This window comes from Lygodium microphyllum, chromosome 1 (assembly GCF_053477565.2).
Source record: "Lygodium microphyllum isolate KBCC chromosome 1, Lygodium_microphyllum_v1.1.10, whole genome shotgun sequence".
Lineage (NCBI taxonomy): Eukaryota > Viridiplantae > Streptophyta > Polypodiopsida > Schizaeales > Lygodiaceae > Lygodium > Lygodium microphyllum.
Genome location: NC_141135.1, coordinates 167,662,772 through 167,682,620, shown reverse-complemented (window position 1 = coordinate 167,682,620; position 19,849 = coordinate 167,662,772). Strand labels below are relative to the sequence as shown.

The 19,849-nt window shown below is 37.9% G+C and overlaps 1 protein-coding gene across 2 annotated transcripts in view; it reads right to left on the bottom strand.

The window, feature by feature from the left end:
• Window positions 1-1,492: 1,492 nt before the first annotated feature.
• LOC148041951 (laccase-10-like) overlaps window positions 1,493-19,849 on the bottom strand; it is a 38,094-nt gene continuing 19,737 nt past the window's right edge. Inside the window, exons 8-11 of one of the 2 annotated variants that reach the window (XM_087684383.1) lie at window positions 2,155-2,208; window positions 1,971-2,063; window positions 1,817-1,888; window positions 1,493-1,739 (exon numbers count right to left, since the gene is read on the bottom strand). In XM_087684383.1, the coding sequence (XP_087540509.1) occupies window positions 1,974-2,063; window positions 2,155-2,208 (144 nt within the window). In that variant the 3' untranslated portion in view covers window positions 1,493-1,739; window positions 1,817-1,888; window positions 1,971-1,973. Of the gene's footprint in view, window positions 1,740-1,816; window positions 1,889-1,970; window positions 2,064-2,154; window positions 2,209-9,702; window positions 9,927-19,849 lie in introns of those variants that run through there. The other variant, XM_087684392.1, reaches the window with a different exon arrangement.

The window sequence follows — 19,849 nt, the reverse complement described above, 5'->3', positions numbered from 1 at the left end:
AGAGGTAGCAAAAAGATGCAGCACATACATGAGTTGTCGCTGACCCATCATTGCATCTTGGGAGTAGTGGTTGGGCCTCTTTCAAGATGGAATTTCCAATGTCAACTTGCACCTCTAAACATAAGTTTTTAAGGGAATGTTGATTGCTCTTTTTTCACATTTTTCTTAAAGACCCAACAACATGAACTAGGTCTTCATCCTTATTCGATGCAAGGCCAATCTCCTAGCTTATGTACTTTGTTTGTGTGTGTGTGTGCTACAAATGTGTTAGTCGAATTTGGGAGAAGGTGCAAAAGTAGTTAGCCACAATTTGATTCATGATGTAATTACTTGGAAACTAGCGTTGTTGGGTGTCACAGGTGGAATGTCCCTTGCATCTGAACCCTTTTGGAGTGTGATTAGGGGAGCAATTCTGCTAAGCTATTTGGAACGACAAAAATTTTAAAAAAATTAAAGCCATAGCTTGGGTCACAATTAACATAGTTGATAAAACCTACGAAATTCTAGATTGGAGGTTTTTGTATTGATTGTCAAAAATGTTTTTTCCTGCAAAAAAGGCATTGGTTGCACACACTAAAGAAGGCTTAAGGCGGGGGACATTTCCATGAGAGGAGAACAATAGATACACGTGAGCAAGTGCTGAGTCACAACACGTGTCCCCTGGCAAAATGAGCCCAAGAGGCAAGAGAGGGGTCCCTATGTGCAAAGCTAATATATTAGGTTTGCTAATATCACATTAGAAAATGGAATTCTGCCAATGACGTCCAGTGTTCACTAAGACTATAGAATTGGAGCCCTAAACATGATTAAGCCCATCTTCTACCATTATATATCATTATTCTCACTGATGTGGGCCTATGATGAATCGCTATTCCTCGCGGGGTTATCAACTTATCATTATTTTAGTTAAATCCCGCAGGCCGGTGTTGTCTTCAATGGGTCGCCAGCTGCAGTTGAGACAACACACAAGCCTAATCTGGTTTAGCAGGATTAAGGCATGGCTTCGGTAACACAAGGAACTTTAGACACCTATCCATATAGAAAAAAAAGAGAAAATTTCTAGATACTTATCAAAGTATCTAGAAAAAGTCTCAACTAGTAAAAGTGGAACACTTTACAAGTTAGTGATATAGTAAAATATTCCTGTAATTTCAAAATTCTCTAGTTATCCATGTAGTGAAATTTTACTATATAAACAGACTAGTTAGAACTAATCATATAGTATTTTTTTATATATAAGAAAACTAGTTGCAATCATGTAGATAGTTTTAAGAATTACTATTATGGTAAAACATATAAATTAAAATAATAGAAAGAATTAAAAGATGTTATCTTCATTAATAAAGAGGTCAATTCAAGATACATATATCATCAATACTCAAAGGTTTATTGTGATTTTTTGTGACATGAATTTTCTCTCTATAGAGTAACCAATCCACGAGAGCTTTTCTCATGGCTGGCAATGTTTGCTCATTGCATCCTCCTTAAAAAGTAGGATCTCTCTTAATAACACCATATGTAGATTTTAACGATACATATAGCTCATCAATGGATTTTATGTCTAAATATTTGAGGAGAATGGTTTCTTGGTCTTCCTCTTCAAATGCTACTACATCATAAGTTAATTAGCTACTCTATTGTCTTAATATTTAATAACATTGAGTTACCGATAAAGTTCTTGATGGCAATTCTATATTAGAAGGATCCACACTTTTTGATGGCTCAACATGGTCGAGAGTCTATAGTATAGACAAGAAAATAAAGTTAACAAAATTAAATCATGCCACATTTAGTAAAAAGAAATACAAAGAAGTACCTTAGATAATTTCTTATTTTTTCCCTTACTCTCCTTTTGTTGTTGCTTTCTTTGCTGCATTTTCTCGCTCATCTTATCACAATAAGTTTGTAATTAGATATAATTTATTAAATACATATATTAAAATAAAATATCAAGAGATGGCTAAGCATACCTTTCATACACAAAGACTTTTCCATGCTACTTCAACCTCCTCAAGATCTTGGATCATATCTTGTGGAAGAGAGTGTTCGTTACTACATGAACCCTATAATACAAGAAAAGTAAAACTTAAAATGGAATATCTTTTAATTTAAAAGTATACAAAAATTAAGAATATATGTATATATTCCTCATACATATGGAATTCCTTGTAGTAGCTCCATAAAACTATGATCTGAGTTTAAATAGTCCTGAAACATAGGTTAAGTGTTAGAGACAATCAAATGAAAAAAGACTACAAACCAAGATATACTAACCATTTCATTATTTTTTTGACATTTTTCGGAAGCAAAAATTGAAACAAGAGGCGGACCATCATTGTGAGATTCAAACTAGTACAAGCAAGAAAATTGAAGTCAATATCAAAAACTAAAAACTCCAAATATTAAAATATTTAAATGAGTGAACGATGTACATATATGTGTTGCACTATTCTCAAAAAAGATACATTATTCTTCCACCATAAGTTGTGGATAATACACCTTGTCACTTGTATCCTAAAATTTTAGAGAAAATATAATGAAAGGTAAATATATCTAAGAAACTTAAAGTGAAATGACTATAATAAAGATAAAGATAATAAAAATTATACAATAGAAAAAATAAAACTTGAGATGAAAATTGCAAATCTTTCTTTGTTCATGTCACCTACCATGATAAATTATTGTCCCATTTATGGCTACATATGGCTTGCTTGACTACTTGCAACAAGTTTGTGATTGTGTTCTTAGAGCGAGCTCTAAATATTGAGCACATTAAGGACACTACAGCTTGATCCCATTAATCTTTCTAAACGAATCCTTTGGAGCATTGCACTATACATCTCTTCATGGCATGGAAAAGAGGTTAAATGGACCAATATTTATCTCCAAAACATATGGATCTTTAACTTATTTCAACATTTAAAAGAAATATTACTTAATAGGATGATCAACCCTTGGTATTCATATGATGGAAATGTACATAAAACACATATGCACACACATCCACACACATACACAAAGAGAGATTGTTATTGCACGTCTAATTGGGATCTTGACAATAAGGCCTCCATTGGGAATGTTTTAAAATACCCTTTTGTACAACATTTCCTATGTATGGACACTTTCCTCCCCTTGCCTCTAGGTAGCTCGTACTTGTGTGTCTTAATAAGGAAAAAGAACACCTTATTTCTCAAATGCTCAAAGATGTACTACATATTGTATGGGAAGGAGCAATGAGAAAATCTCATATAAATTTATTTACATTTGCAAAACTACAAAAAAAAAAATCATGGAGGTCGAGAGACCACACAAATTTTCCCTATTTGTTGAATCCATCTCCAATGTATACCTTTCTCCTAATGAGCTACACTCACCTTATAGAAAAAAGAGGGACTTGAGGATGAGTTTGAATATTTGGTATGTTAGTCATATTCCATGTTAATACTAGTGACAAAAACACACATAGTAACAAATAACTAGCATGTGCCATTAAGATAGGTCATATTGATGAGCAACTAAACAAACAAGACATGAATATCAAAGAATTTGTCAATGGAGCCCTTAATTTCATTGAGGTCAATAATCTCATAAATGTGCAATAATCATAAGAGCATAAAACTTCATGCACATGCTCACTCCATTAGCACAAATCCTACCTTCCAAGGGCCAAATTAACTCCCATACAAAGGGATAGGTCCAATCACAAAGACTTTCCCAATAAATGACTATGGGTGTGAGGAAGCTATACATAGTCTTGTTTGATATCATGAGGCAGTGGAGCATTACAAAAGGATAAGCATGAAATAAGGCATGAAGTTTGCATGCTAGGACTTATCTATATGAGCATATAGAAGACAATACTAACTTTGAGCCAGTCTGTCTCTTGGTGAAGGAAAAACCAAGCCATCCTTGGGCTTAAGGGAGAAGCCATATCACAAGACAAACTATTGAAAAGTTCCCATGATTTGGAAGAGATGTCAAGGAGTAGAATCACTCTCTTGATTAAATATTATTAAGGATTAGGTGTATAATCAAACTAGGACATTAATCATGTCAACAATTGTATAGATAAGAGAGAGAGAGAGAGAGAGAGAGAGAGAGAGAGAGAGAGAGAGAGAGAGAGAGAGAGAGAGAGAGAGAGAGAGAGAGAGAGAGAGAGAGAACATAATATTGACCATTTTGTGGATGATATAAATGTTTCAAGAGATTCGATTGAAAAATAACCAAGCACGAAGAACAAACAATACTAAATCTACTAGATATGATTTTTGATATTTAGAAACACTTCAAAAGGTACTTGATGCAAATCAAATGGAATACTAAGGCCTTCTAAAGGTGGGTCAAAAACCTACATAGCTTTTGAGCAGAGGATTTCTTTTCAATAATAGGAGTTTCACCAATTTTCAAATACTCTATTGAATCTAAATTTAACATTTTTAAATATACAATTAAGGATGGCCTTACAATTTCAGATATAAATGTGATGCACCACACTAGCATATGTATGTTTAACCAAAAATATGAGAACACTTATTCCATCTATGATTGATTTTTGTTTTCTTGTTTCTAGCAACTTCACTTGAATTTTTAATTTAAATAAGGTAATGCCAAGAGATAGACATTTTCTAGTTTTATTGAAGGATAGTTTGCTACCATGGTCTTCAAAGGACATGCTAGGGCCTTGAAATGGGTTTTTTTTAATGTGACGACATAGTGATGGTATTAAAATATGTCTATAGTCTTACAAGAAGTAGTTAAGATTTTATAGATCTTTGAAGCTTACAAAAGGTCTCCTTGACTTCAACTCTTAGCAAACTTAAAAGTCACCTGGGAAATTTCTCAAAATGATCAGTTGAGTCTAAAACTAGTTTGGCTTTCCCCTTAAATACTATAACATTCTTACTTTCCCAAAATTTAGAAAGAGTATCTTTCCTTACTATGTGCCAAAGCTCAAGAAAAGCAAGGAACACATTTCCTTCTACCTTAGAATGGCATTTTTCTATACCTCAATATCATAGGGTTGAGCTCTTATCATCCAATCTTGGATTTTTCTCCAAAACCTTCTGATTAAATTACAAGATGAAAAAAAGGTAAACGACATCTTCCTTAAGAAATTTATAGATGGGGCAATGGCTATTCAAGCCTTTCCATTTAGAAATCTTATTACTAGTTGGGATTCTAACCATGGTAATTCTCCACAAGATCATATTCAATTTTGTGAATGGAGTAGTTGTCCAATGAGTTGTTCCTGTGAGGGTTTCTTGCACAAAATGGTTTTCACACAAATAGGGGGCAGGGGGTTTACATTCTAGAAAGAAAGTCACATTGAGATGTTTTCACATTCCAAAATTTATTTAAGATAATTTTTATCCAATAAAATTGGTTTCTTTATTGATGGAGAGAGCAATAGAGGAAGAGAAAGGTGATGTTTTCCACCTAAGAACATTGCATGGAGGGTGTCTCATTTGAAAACCTTAAAAAGACTAAAGAGTGAAAAATCATATAGTGTCCTAAAAGAGTTTTTAGGTTTCCCCAAAAAACCTTAGGAACACCCTCCTCCCTCGAGGCCCCAAAAACCCCATGGGAAAAAGTCCCAAATGTCAAGCACCAAACTCTTGAAGTTCTCAAGAGAGAGTTTACCATAATGCTTGATCATGTAAGTGTGAGACTTCATCATCAAATCTTCATCAATTGACGAAGTTGATTTTAGTAAAGACTAGGCAATTCCATTGATGGTCAAGTGTTACCAACTAAACTAAATTTTGAGTCTAGGAGAGGAAGGTCAAATATTCTTTATGTTATTTTCCACTAAGGCCAACCACCACTGGACTTCTTTTAATTCGTGAGAGAAAATTTCTTATTTAGCTCTTGAATAGACAACCAATCTAAAGTATACGGGTTCCTTAAATCTTTTTTATGTAGAGCAGAAGCTCTCTTTGGACCCATAAAGATTAGAGCTCTATCATCAATCGTAGTAAAAGAAGAAAGCCAAATGCACATCTTAAGAGAAGAACCCCCCTTATCAGGAGAATGACATTCTGTAGCTTTTGGTAACACCTCTAAGCATCCATAATGAGTTGAATAGGATCTTCCTAACCCTATCTTCCACAAAAAAAATTCTATGAAACCACCAAAATTTGGGCTCAAGTTTTTGCTTCACTAGAGCTCAAACCAACAATTTTAAAATAGCCACTCATGGCTATTGCGTGATAGGCATCTTTTGCAACCATTTGAGGCTAAAATTAGTACATCTATGAAATAGAGGCTCTAATCCAAATCATCCATGCTTTTGACTCATAGTAACTCGAGCTCCAAAAATAAATCATTAAAAGGGAACACCATAGAAATAAATATTGTGAAGGATTGCAAGGTTTTCTTTAGCACACAAGCTTACCGATAAAAGATAGGGTTATCTTGTTCTAGTACTCTAGCTTAGTGATAACCTTTACTTCCAATCATTCAAATATTTGTTTCATGGTGATTTAGGGCATCCCAAGTACCTGAGCACTTTACCATAGCAAATATCATTAAGTTTTGTTTGTCTAAGGATTTCATGATCCTCTTAGAAAGATAACCATAAGAATTCAAATTTCTTTGCTAACAACAAACTTGAAATGCTTGTGGTATATCATATAAGACAAATAAAGCCTAAATGCTATCAATATATTCTTGGATGATGTTTGCATTATCATACACAAATGCTTGCCACACAGAATTTTTTGTTAGGAATAGGAAGACCCTTAATAGATCTAGAGGAGACCAATCAATCTAAATTGTAGAGGAATAGTTCCATAATCACTATAAAGAGAAAAGGTGCTAGTCGACATCCCTATTTGATTGATCTATAGAGGGAGAATAAGCCTATTAGTTGCCCATTAATACAAACTTTAGCAAAAGAATTGAAAAATTAGTTTTGACATTGTCATAAAAGATATGTCCAAAGCCCATCTTTGCTAGAGTCAAAATGATAAAATCCCATCTCACCTTATCATAAGTCTTATTCACATTTAAGTTAATCATTGTAAAGCTAAAATTTGAGGAAGTGTAGGATCCAAGGTAAATACCAAATTCAAAATCACTTCATGAATGTTTTTTCTATGCAAAAAACCAAAATTCATGTTGTACAAGCCTTCATCCTACTTAATCCTTAAAGCTAATGCTTTTGCAAGTATCTTATACGAGGCAATAATTGAGGTCATTGGCCTCTAGTATTTCAACATATGCCTTCTAGGGTTTTTGGATGATGACTCCCCTATTCATTGCAATATAATTTTTTTTTTCTTTTTGTATAGCAATGAGAAATTTGCAAAAAATATTATTGTGGCTTTCTTAAAAAATCTAGAAATTTTGAATTGTGAGACCATCTCCACTTGGATACTTCCCTTCTTCTTGCCAAACACGACCTTCTTAAAATTTTCACTAGAGAAGGGGTGATACATGATTAATGCCTTATGAATTGAAACTAATTTTGGCAAAAGTGCAAAAATTTATTTACTTTTGAGAAATACTCATTGTCCACCTCTACTTGACTTCCCATTACTAAGACATTACAAAAGGTCTCAGAGATGCCTTTGTTAGAAGTGTGTTTCACACCATTATGATTAGTCAAAAATAGAAGCTAGCATGTAGTAATTTCGTGGCACATGATACTCAAGGGCTAATCATCCTCCATCTACAATACTTGGAGCTCATGAGCCTCGCAAATAATAGTAATGTCCACACTTGTACTATCACATTTGTCTTGACCAAGGCACAACCATTCACCCTTGAGCATTCTCCATGTGTGATACTTGAACACTAGGTATAAAGTTTATCATTCATCAAATTATTTGCAATTGGAAAGGAAAGTTAGCTTAGCAACCCCAAAGTAAGAATATAGTCAATTAAGAGAGTGAAATTTTATCCAAAAGCTATGTCCCTTGTTGTGATTCAACAGTACTATGTGAGGATTGAGATAAATTTTTTATGTCCAAGTTTTTCCTAGAATTCTTATTATGTAATTCCTCTGATGTACTTTTTATGATGCACATGCTTTTAATATGCCTTAAACCCTCACATTCATTAAATATATGCACAAAAATTGCAACTAATATAAACTAGCTCAAGTGTACATTCTTTGAGCCAATGCTTGGCTTCATAGAGTTCAATATGTTTGCAAAATTTTTTGTACTACACGTGTAAAATGTTGCCATTACACAATAGCCATTCTATGCTATTGAAATTTGGTACATGTATAGAGTCAGGAGTTGCATATTCTTGCCCCCACGATGTGAATGGAGGGGTGCTTCTTGTTGTGGGATCCACAGGATACAATCTACCATTAGTCCATAGATTGATATTCTTTCCAACCTTTGATCTCATTGACTCTAGTGCACTTGGTGTGTTGATAGACACTTGGTTTCTCTTATGAATGGGTTCATATTTATCTTCTAGATCAATATGGAGATGGTATGGATGTTTACGGCCAACCATGTTTGCGATCAAGTTACAGGCAGTGATCAAAGCTTGTAATGTTGGTGTGGTTTAGAGTCCTCGAAAACAAAGTTTTGAAAATGGAGAGGGAAGATTTTGAGAGAGTCATTGAAGGGCAGTTTCTATGTGATAGTGAAGCATCGAAGGTGGTGCATGCGACGTCTTTGAATTTTTTCATCAATGAATGATAGACAACAAAAGTACCATGCCAAAAGAACGGTTTAGTGGCACACTACCACATGCCTTTGGTGATTTTTGTGTAGAATAAACTAAATTTTAGTGGCTTGATTATTGTGCCTTTGGTGAAACTCAACCCATGCACGAACCACTATGCTATGATCCCATTGGTTAGCAGAGTTTTTATTTTGGAAAGAAATGGAAGGATTAAAATATTTAAATTTAAGGACTGAAATACCATGGCCCCCTACTAATAGCCATTGCAATTGATTGTGGACATGGTGGGGCTAAGAGGGAAGGGTCTAGGTCAGGAGTCTACATCTCTTCTCTCTCTCTCTCTCTCTCTCTCTCTCTCTCTCTCTCTCTCTCTCTCTCTCTCTCTCTCTCTCTCTCTCTCTCTCTCTCTCTCTCTCTCTCTCTCTCTCTCTCTCTCTCTCTCTCTCTCTCTCTCTCTCTCTCTCTCTCTCTCTCTCTCTCTCTCTCTCTCTCTCTCTCTCTCTCTCTCTCTCTAGTGATGGAGAATCTCGATTATAGTGCATCCCTAGCTACAGTGACTCTGAGTCAATACACCCCATGGATGTTGGTCCAAGAACTAATGCAATGCTGTAAAGAGCCATAGGCAAAGAAGAAAAGAAAGGGATCATGGCACTATTGCAAGGTCACCAAAAACAAAGTGAGAGGAGGACATTTTCTCAGCTATGGCACAATGATAGCATAAGCAAACTCAAGGTCTCCCACAAGAAAAAGGATCTACTACAGCTACTGCTATGCAAGCAACCTCATAGCTCTACAAAGGATGTGTATTAGGGGAGTATACCTTTGGCATTTTTTGTTGGACACAAATGCTCTTTTCAACATATCACAAACCTCTGTAGAATTTAATATTTGATTTTACTTCACAGGGATTGTACCCATTTTTAGCTTTGCCTTTTTGTTCTTTTCTGCAAACTTGGAGGGACTTTCATATCTCTTGTTATGCCTTCGAAGAAATCAATGTAACACAAAGTTGGAATTAAAATGGAATATAAAAATTTATAAGAAGCAAAGCTCACACAGAGATACAACTAGTCATGTGATTATATTGTCAAACGTATGCGATGATAGGGCTATTGAGATTTGCAATCACACCTACTGTAGCCTCTTTGGATAAGGCAGTCTTGGGGTGAGGACATGTTCTTGAGAGATCTTCAAATCTTCAATGAGTCTTCAAGAACTGATCTTCAAGGTTGTATTTCCCTCCTTGATTTGATGCTGGAGTAGCCCAAAAATCTCAGAACCTGATGTGAGGCAAAGATGATATAAGTGTCAATAGTTACTAAATAACTGTCAAGAGACACTATGATACGATGCTTCAATCTTGCAAGAAGTCACCATGATCTCCCCTCCTCAATGATTTGATGCATGTACTTGCTTGAATCTTCAGAGAGTAACTAGATTTAAATGATAATGCATTGGCTTTAATGGCAAGAGAGAGAAAATGAGGTGGTTTTGAGCTTGAGGAATATTTGGTTATGGAGGAAGGATTAGGGTTTTTGAGAGCATCCTGGTTTTTCACTCTGTGTGAGTTGGACAGTTGATCATTTTCAAAACTTTTTTTAAATAGAAATGAAGCTTGGTAGATAGGCTACCAAATCCCCATGATGGCTCGTCAGATTGCGAAGCGTAGAGATCACACCAGCGTATGAATGTAGATAGGTGCAGAATGAGGCAGTGATCTCAGAAAATGGCAATGCCAGGCTCTAGAGTGATCAATGTCAGGCATTCTTACGATGGAAAGCTACGCCCTAACTTCAGAAACATTTCTCTAGAAGTAAGTGTGAAGAGATATGGGGTATAGGAGTAGATCAGGAAGCTCCAAGTGAGCTTGGTACTGTCTGGCTATGGTAGATAAGAGGGAAAGTGAAGATGGAGGTGTAAAATGAGTTCATGCACTCAAGCCAAGTTAGAGAAGTCTTGTAGAAGAAGAGAGGCAAGTTAAAAATGCTAAGCCATGCTCAGATGCACTCTGATACCATGTGAAAACATGGGATCTAGAGCATGGGAGCTATGGGGGCTCATAAACCTTGACTAGACACATGAAGACACTGACGTGACAGAGACCAAGAACCTTGACTCAAGAGTAAATGACAATCATCAAGTGCACTATACTGAGGAGCAACATGACAGTGACATTGTATTCATATCATATGAAAATGACAAGCAAGTACAATGCTAAATAGAGTTGGGTAGGTGACACTTTTTTCCTCTATGCCTATGGGATTAGTACAATATAATCTGGCTCCACAAGTATCTCTTAGTGATACTAGTCACTTAGTGCTTTTTGGGCACTTGCGCTTGTTAGCACATTCAAGATCAATTCTTCTACTGCTAAAATCTAAGAATTTTGGAGCTAAATTTGCTATTGTTCCTGCAAATCCAACATGGTCAAGGACTCTTTGACAATTTGCTTTAAGGGGATCGGGTTTCACACCTAGTAGAGGCGCATCAAGCTTATCCTAATGAAGAAGGGTCCCTCGGCCCTCACAAGTGGCAAAGAAAAGAAACCTCATGATGTAGACCTAGCAGTCACTTGGCAAAAGAATGATGGTAAGGCTCACGCCATTATCAAACTAGAGCTAGACAACAGCTATATCCACCATGTGGATAGCTACGATACTTCACATGATACATGGAAGAGACTTGACACTTTGTTTGGTGCACAGTCTAAGTCATCAAAATATGGTTTCTTGATTGAAATTTTCAGGCTTGACATGAAGTCCAACACATCACTTGCCACACATCTAAATTACATGGAAGGAATTCTAACCCAGCTTACATGAATCAACATTAAAATGGAAGAAGATGTTTGCATTGGTGTTCAGCTTAAAATTTTGCCTCCTGAATATGATAATGTATCAACAGCCTTAATCAATATGTCAAACCCTAAAATTTAGTGTTAGAGGAGGAAAATAAGCTAAAAACTAAAGAATAACCAAGCACCTCTAGAAATGAACAAGCATTATATGTTGGCAATAGGTACAAAGGCAAGGAGGATCAGCTTTTCTGTGATTTTTGCCTAGAAATCCTATCTTGCTGCAATTAAAGAAGAAGGAGACCATGGAGCAAAGGAAGAAGAAGACCACCAAGAGAAGGACAAGCCTCATCAATCCTTCTATTCTGATAGATCGTTTTAGCCTTGTAATGTCTAAAGCCCAAATGCCTTTATCATAAGCTTGTAAACTTCTCATGTAGCCATGTACTATAGCCTCTGTACACTTTGTGAGGCCCCTATTACAACCTTTGGACGTCCACCATGTATGTGGTACCCACATGTAGCCTTTTCTATGACAACCTCTGGTGTTTTGCCATGTCTATGGTGTGCCCACACTTTGCAAGTGTTACTCTCACTAAAGCCTCTACATACTTCATACTTCTGGTTGTGATTGAGGAGGGGTGTTGAGTGCAATCACACACCTATTGTAGCCTCTTTGGATAAGGCAGTCCTGGGCTGAGGACATGCAGGCTGTAGTAATCCCATAGGCATAGAGGAAAAAAGTGTCACCTACCCAACGCTATTTAACATTGTAATTGCTTGTCATTTTCATATGAGATGAATACAATGCCACTGTCATGTTGCTCCTCAATATAGTGTACTTGATGATTTTCATTTACTCTTGAGTTAAGGTTCTTGATCTCTATCATGTCAGTGTCTTCATGTGTCTAGTCAAGATCTATGAGCCACCAGAGTTGCCATGCTCTAGATCCCGCGTTTTCACAAGGGCTTCCAAGCTCTCATGGATCAAACACGACTATCCATGTGGTTAGACTATCAAATGTCCATGCAATGATTGGGCTTCCTACATTCCTTATTATTTTTTGTCTATTCTTCTTGCTTAGTGGTCTGTTCTTTCTACTCACAGTGAGGACTGTTGTATCAAGGGCTTTGCTTCCTAGCATCTTTTGTGTCAACTAAATGCGCAAAGCTTCATGCATTTTTCCCAACTGCTATGAGGCCGCCAACACACAATCATGTACCGAGGGCAAGCCCCACAACCACTGTCCCAACACCAAAGAGGACACACAATCTCTTTGGTGAGACCACAGAAAACACCTCATCTCAGTAGTATCAAAACAAGTCAACGATGAGGATGAGGGGTGAGCAATCACATCATCACTTGCATGATCAATATAGCTAGTTGTAGGATGAATTTCAAGTGCCATGTAGCAACTAATTAGATAGTTGTGCATTGCAAGAAAAAACAAACACAATGAGTTCCCAATACTCAACAAATTCTACTTGATAGCACAAAAACTATATGACAAGTATGGCCTGAGCCTTAAGGGGAGGGTCACTCATCGATGCTGATCTTCCTAATGAACAATGGCTCTTAGTGTTCAAGCTAAAATATCGAAAGAATGCCAAGATATACCTTGGATATACATGGACTATCTACAACTTAAATTTTTTGAGGATTGCAGATTGCTCTTCCAAAAGGTATATCAGGGCCCCCATCATGTGGGGAGATCACAACAAAGTTTTCCAGGTGCTATGCATTTGAGAGATGTAGTGTTGCAAAAGAAGACCCTTCCGCGCATAAGATTGCATGGGCAAAGTTTGGGACATCCATGCTAGAAATGTGCAAAAGCAAGCTTGGAGGACTAGAAACGAAGTTGGACGATTGGAGGAGGGAAAATGGCGTATTTTAGGGTGTTCTGTATGGGTCAAATAGAAAGATCGATTGCATGTAGGATGCAAGAAATATGTGCACTAAAGAGGATAACATTTTCAAGTCAGGACCTTTCAAACTAGATTACATCTCCGATTTATCGGGCATTGCTGAGAGATTTTTGACAAGTTGCATGCAGATGTTGAGTAGGTTACATGAGTTGAGGAAATCTCTCTAACAACAGAAGGAGAGCTTATCGAGGGTTGAGGGCTCCAATGTTGTGGTTAAGAGAATTAAGGACAATATTGCCATGTTTTGGAGGAGCTACACAAGTAAGGGCCGCCTAATGCCGAAGAGCTAAATGAAGTGGAGGCTAATCTGAACGCATCGAAGCGCATGCTCCATCAACTTGGAATGACTAAGGATTCATAGCTTCTTGCCCAAGAGGTGGAAGATCAACATGTACTTTTGCCTTACCTTTGGCATCATCCTCTTCCTTTGGTACTGTTGTACTCTGTTGGCCTAGTGTTGTATTTGTTTTGGCATCTTTTGATATTTTGGATCATTTTAGAATATTTTGAACCTTTTGGCACATTTTCATTGAAACACTTTTGCACATTATAAAATTCAGTGGTAGATCTTAGTTCATTAGGCTTGATCTTGACCCTCATGTGCACTAAATGCCTTATTGGTCACCATCAAGCAAGGGGGGACCATCATGTGCATTAAATTCCTTATGGGTCACCAAGTAAGAGGAGACTCTCATTGTGGTGGAGGATATCCACATTGTTTAGTGATAACCCTCGTGTGCATTGAACTCCTTATGGATCACAATTAAGTAAGGGAGGCCCCTTACTAGGCGGCAGAGAGCCCCTGCATCACTTTAGTGGTGACCCTCATGTTCACCAATCATCGTATGGGTCACCACCAAAAGCAAGGGGGTCCCTCACTATTGGTGGAGGATCCCCCTTTCGCTTAGTAGTGACCCTCATTTGAACTTTTTCGAAGGATCCCCCATTGCTTGGAGGACCCCCCCCATAGCTTGGTACCTTTAAGGTATCTTTGGTGCTATTCGATACTTTTTATTATTGAATATAAAATATTATTTTCTACTCCCCATCGCTTGACCAAACCCCCCATCCCTTGTCAGAGGGCCCCCCATCGCTTGGTGGTGACTCTCATGAGAACTTTTTCAAAGGATTTTCCATCACTTGGAGGAGGAGCCCCCATCGCTTGGTAATTTTATGGTCTTGTTTGTGCTATTTGGTACTTTTTATTTTTTAATATAAAATATTATTTGGCACTTCCATCACTTGGCAACCCCCCATCCCTTGATGACAGGAGCCCCCATCGCTTGGTAGCTGGCCCTCATGCAAACTTTATTGAAGGACCCACATTGCTTGGTACCTTTTGGTATTTTTGGTACTATTTGGTCCTTTTTATTTTTGAATATTGAATATTGTTTGGTACTATTTGGTAAATTTTGCATACTTTTATTGCACACATTATAGTGCATTTTGCACCCAACTATTTGTGCATTTTGATACCTTTCAAAACATTTTGGTAAATATTTTTGTATATTTTGGTACATTATGATTTACATTTTGGTGCTTTTTGATAATGTCGATATTTTTTGGTACTCTACTAACGAATTTTCATGTTTGGTCTGCAGATGGAATGCAATTTTCCTAAAATTCCCCCTCACTTCGTGGTGACCCATATGATGATTGGTGCACGTTAAAAGATTCACATTATTTCCCAGACTCCAAGTTGTGGATGAAGGCAACACAATCCATGTTTTGGAGACTTGTGCTACTTGTGGGGGGGAGTCTTTAGACTCCACCTATGTGATGAGTTCTTTCATGATGCTTTGCAGGCACCAATACCAATCCTTGTGTTTCAGTGCTAGTCTCATGACAAAGGATACTTGTGAAAGCTAGATGCAATCATCAAATCCCAAAAGTGAGTTGGGCACACAAGTGATATATTCAAGAGAGTAAGTAACTATTTTCTTATTTCTCACATTTTTTGCCTTATTATTTTCCTCTTTTTCTATGGGTCATCTTGCTGAACTTTGTATATTGTGGGGCTAATATGGTGTATGCAGACAACCATGCTATAGATAAGGACCCGAAGGGTCTTGGACAAGACTCTAGTGACATCAAGCAAGAGGTGCTTGGGGACCCTAAAGCAAGCAATGACTGGGGTGACACAAAAATGCATGTGTAAATACCCACTGAGTCTATTGTTTATGAAAAGGAGAAGGGGGAGCTGGAAGGAGAGGAGAAGCCTGCTACGGTTCTTGTCTCTGGAGAGCTGAAGGGGGAACTGGAAGGAGAGGAGGAGTCTACTATGATTGAGAGCGGAAGAGGGAGTTGGAGGGAGAAGGGGAGCCCACTATGGTTCCTGAAAATGAGTAGAGACCAGGTGAAGACAATATGTAGCTCAAACAATTTTGAGTTCAACTATTTGTTTAGTCTACTACATATACCTAATTTGTTAACTTATTTTGTAGTCCTAAGAGCCTAGTGGCTTGAGGAGGAGTCTCGTGTGTGAAAAATAAGCTTCTAGGTGATGTTCCTACAACCAAGGGTAGATTGATAATCATTGATTTCAATGCAGTGCTCTTGAAGGAATCAAAAGAACCTTTTAAAGAGGAATGGTTTTTGGAGGGGTCCAAACTAGCTTGGGTTGGTGAAGATTTTTACTATATGGTGAGGCCTAGCACCAAACAATTCTTATTGGCATTGGGGGCCAAAGCAAGATCATGGTTTGGAGCTCTTGCAGCAAGCCAACATTGATGTAGATTTTGTCTGCATGCTTCCCCTACACACTAGTAAACAATAAAATTATTATAGATAAAGCTACTTGGAGGCTGTTGGTATTTCTGTGTCATTTTCTAGTCTTCCTATTGATTAAGCCTTACATTCATGTTTTCTTTGAGTAGATGTTTTCTCTCAAAAAATTGTGAAGTGTGGCAAAAGATTTTTCACCATATCCCTCATGTTGATGAGCAAAATTGGAAGAAGCCTGTGTTATTAAAGAGCTTGCAGAAAGTGTGAAAAAAACACCCTTGATTCAATGCCAACAACACCATACCCCGTAGCAGTCCATTGTATCTGACGAGTACTGTTGAGCCCTGGCTTCAAGGGTGGATCGAAGATCTCTATCCACTGGCCTATAGTAGAAAACGTCCCATGTATGACGTTGAAGATGACTTGTCTCTAGTGGTGAAAAATTACTTCATTCAGAAGGAGGGCTATTCGTATCAACCTAAAAGGCCAAATGTATGAGTTGTTCCAGTTGGTTTTGAGGTTATTAGTGTGAGATCTCTTCCTTGGTTAAAATTGGTCAAGGTGCTAGTTGCCAGTCCCAACCAAGTCTTTAGTTCCTATACATCCTCTACGTTTTTGGAAGATACACTATTGATGCCAGGAGGCATATTCCACGGTGGATTCCGTGCCACGGTGGACTCCGTGAGGTTTTACGGTGGATTCCGTAAACTTAGATGACCGGGGCTCATACACAAAGAGGATTCTTTGTGCGAGAAGTTGATGGGGACGCCTGTCCTTTTCGGGCGTTTCATTAATTTAGTGTGTACATGGGTGATTCCATAGCGGGTGATTCCGCAAAATGCATATTAAATTAATAAACGTTTATGAGTTTAGAGTGCGCACTCGTAATAAATTAAGGTTAGGATTTATTTCTAACCAGTTGATTTATTTATGTAGCTGAAGACTGCTAGGTATTCACTTTTGTCGGTTTAATTGTATTATTTTACTAATGATTGTGAATGCTTCAGTTGATGTGTAGAGATAGCAGCAGTGGCGGAGGAAAGCATTGGAGTCTAGCGAGTATTCGACCTTTGGATTATATTTTGATAGGCGCCACGCCTATATTTTGTTGTCTATTGAGACATCGATTATTGATTATTATTTTGTATGTGCCTATGCGCACGGATATGTTATTTCTATTTGGACATTGAGATTGGGCGTGCCAAACTCTATGGGCACTGTCCATTAGCTTTATTTCCTATTTTTGTAGAAAGCAAACTCAAAAGCTAAAAGCTTGTGATATTTTTGTAAATTGGGCTATTATTGAGCATGAAGATGAAAATATACATAAAATACATGCTTGGTGAAGTGCTCACACAAGGCATGGGGGGGAGATTGAACCCAATTGGTCTCTTGCTTCTTGTCGTTCATGCTTTTACATTGTTTTTTGTGCAAAAAGGTAGAGTTCATTGTTCTTGGGGACCTTCCGGGATTCACTACGTGAGCATACTGCGACCGATCTGTGCACCAGTGGTATTAGAGCGGAGCTGAGATCAAGAGCTTCCAATCGCTACCCATCTCGAGTGAAGGCGGAGCTCCAGGAACAATCGGGCTCTATAGTCAATCTCGTCGCGAACCGTCGATACAGGTAGACTTCTGGCGATCAAGAACCCCTATTTCTACTCTCAGATCACGAAGGACCAGGCTGTATAGGTGGAGGACCACGCAATCATCTCCTTCACCAAAATCGTGGATAACAGACAAAAAGAGTAACTTTTTTTCTTCATTAAGCTTCAAAGCTTCAAGTTACAACTTAATCAATTTCATCACAAGCTTAAGAAGGCTTCTCTTAAGCAAATCGAAATCGAAGCGGCGTGAGGCTGTCCAGGGCGGCGCGACTCCGTCAAGGACATCCTCTTGTCCTACAAATTCAAGACGTATTAAGAAGCTTAAAGCTTCTTAATCCATTAAGTCAATCAAAGCTTTAAGCTTTCTGCAAGTCACACAGGATAATCAAGTTCAGCAACTCCGGGTCCCGCACTTCTAAAGTCAAGTTCTGTAAGTCGACTGGAATCAAGTCCTGCAAGTTCATCAAGTCGGCCTAAGTTCTGCAAGTCTGTAACTCTGCAAGTCGGCTAAGTCTGCAACTCTGCAAGTCAGACTAGTCAACTGGAATCATAACTGACTAGTGCTCAAAACTCCTAGAAGGGCTGTTCCTACGCAAAAATTCTGAACTGGAAAGTTGTTCATGGCAAAGTATTCTACCCATCTACAGGTTCGCTGAAGTATTTTCAGCAAACGAAGAAGGAAATATTGCAGATTTTTTGAAAATTGAGAAAGAAATACCCAAAAATACATAGCCTTGTAACCCTGAATTTGAGCTACGCTCATCCCGCTAACTTGATTTTGAGTGAGAAAGGTCTTTTGAGTTTTACAGGATGACGACCCCACATACGGATGATCCTATGGCTGAAGACGACCTACTTGAGCCTACCATGGAACAAAAGCTAGATCTAATCATGCTGCAATTGAAAGAAGAACGAAGGGCTAGGCAAGCATTGCAAGCGCAATTGACAAAATTACAAAGAGCGTCTACCGACAAAGAAAAACCTCAAGCTGAAGATTTGATTCGCCGTACCATCGACGCCACTCTTGAAGCACAAACCATTCGCAAGGAATCAAAGATAAGTAAACGAAGTTTCAAATTTCGCACTTTCAATGGCATACGAGAAGGAAAGACTGTTTTATCATTCATTAGCCAGTTTGATGACTATTTCCATGAGGAAACTTATCCAGAAAAAGATAAAATCAAGTGTGTTACTAATCATTTGGTAGACAGAGCATCACTTTGGTGGACTGTAGTACGCAAGAGCATAGAATGTCCTGCTACTTGGGAAGATTTCAAGAAGAAGTTCATGTAGAATTTCCTTCCACCGCAATTTCATGAGAAGGCTATCAAGCAATGGGATTTACTTCAACAACGAGATTGTGAGCCTATTCCTCAGTATACAGAGTGTTTTTGGAATGCACTCCTACAGCTACGCATGCTTGAAGACGTACCAGAGACGACACACAAGCGGAAGTATATGTCTGAACTTCTTGGACATTACTACGTTGAAGTGAACATGTTCAAGCCTGCTACCCTTGAAGACGCCATCTCACTAGCTCACGACACTGAAGATAAGTTATGCGGTAGAGACAGACGACCACAGCAATTCCAAGCCAATGGTAATTATGGATCTAAACAATTCAATTCCAATTTTAGAAGGTTTAATCCAGGTCGTTTCTCATCACCATCTTTCCGCAAGAATTGGGCTAAAACACCTGCATTACCATCTAATGTCAATCCAAATCCTAAGCCTATTCCATAAGCAAATCCAAATGTACCTAGACTTCCAGCCATTACAAATAATGTAACCAAAGCCAAGCCAATAGTATGCTATAAATGTCACCAGCCAGGGCATCTCGCAGCAAATTGTCATTCAAAGAAGCCACTAGCACATATCAACTATCTTGGAGCCATGGACGAAGACGAGCATGAGGATATGCCTGATTTCACTGAAGATGAGGATGATACTACTACTACTTCCGACACTTTACCAGGTATGCCTACTCCACATTCATTATTGACTATGAAATGTTTGGTGCATGGAAAGGAAAGAACTATCTTGCATGATGACGGTAGTACTCATGACTTTATTTCAGCAAAATTGGTAAAGGAATTAAAATTACAGATTGTACCTACGCATTATCGCATAAAAGCTGCATTTTTAGGCACTA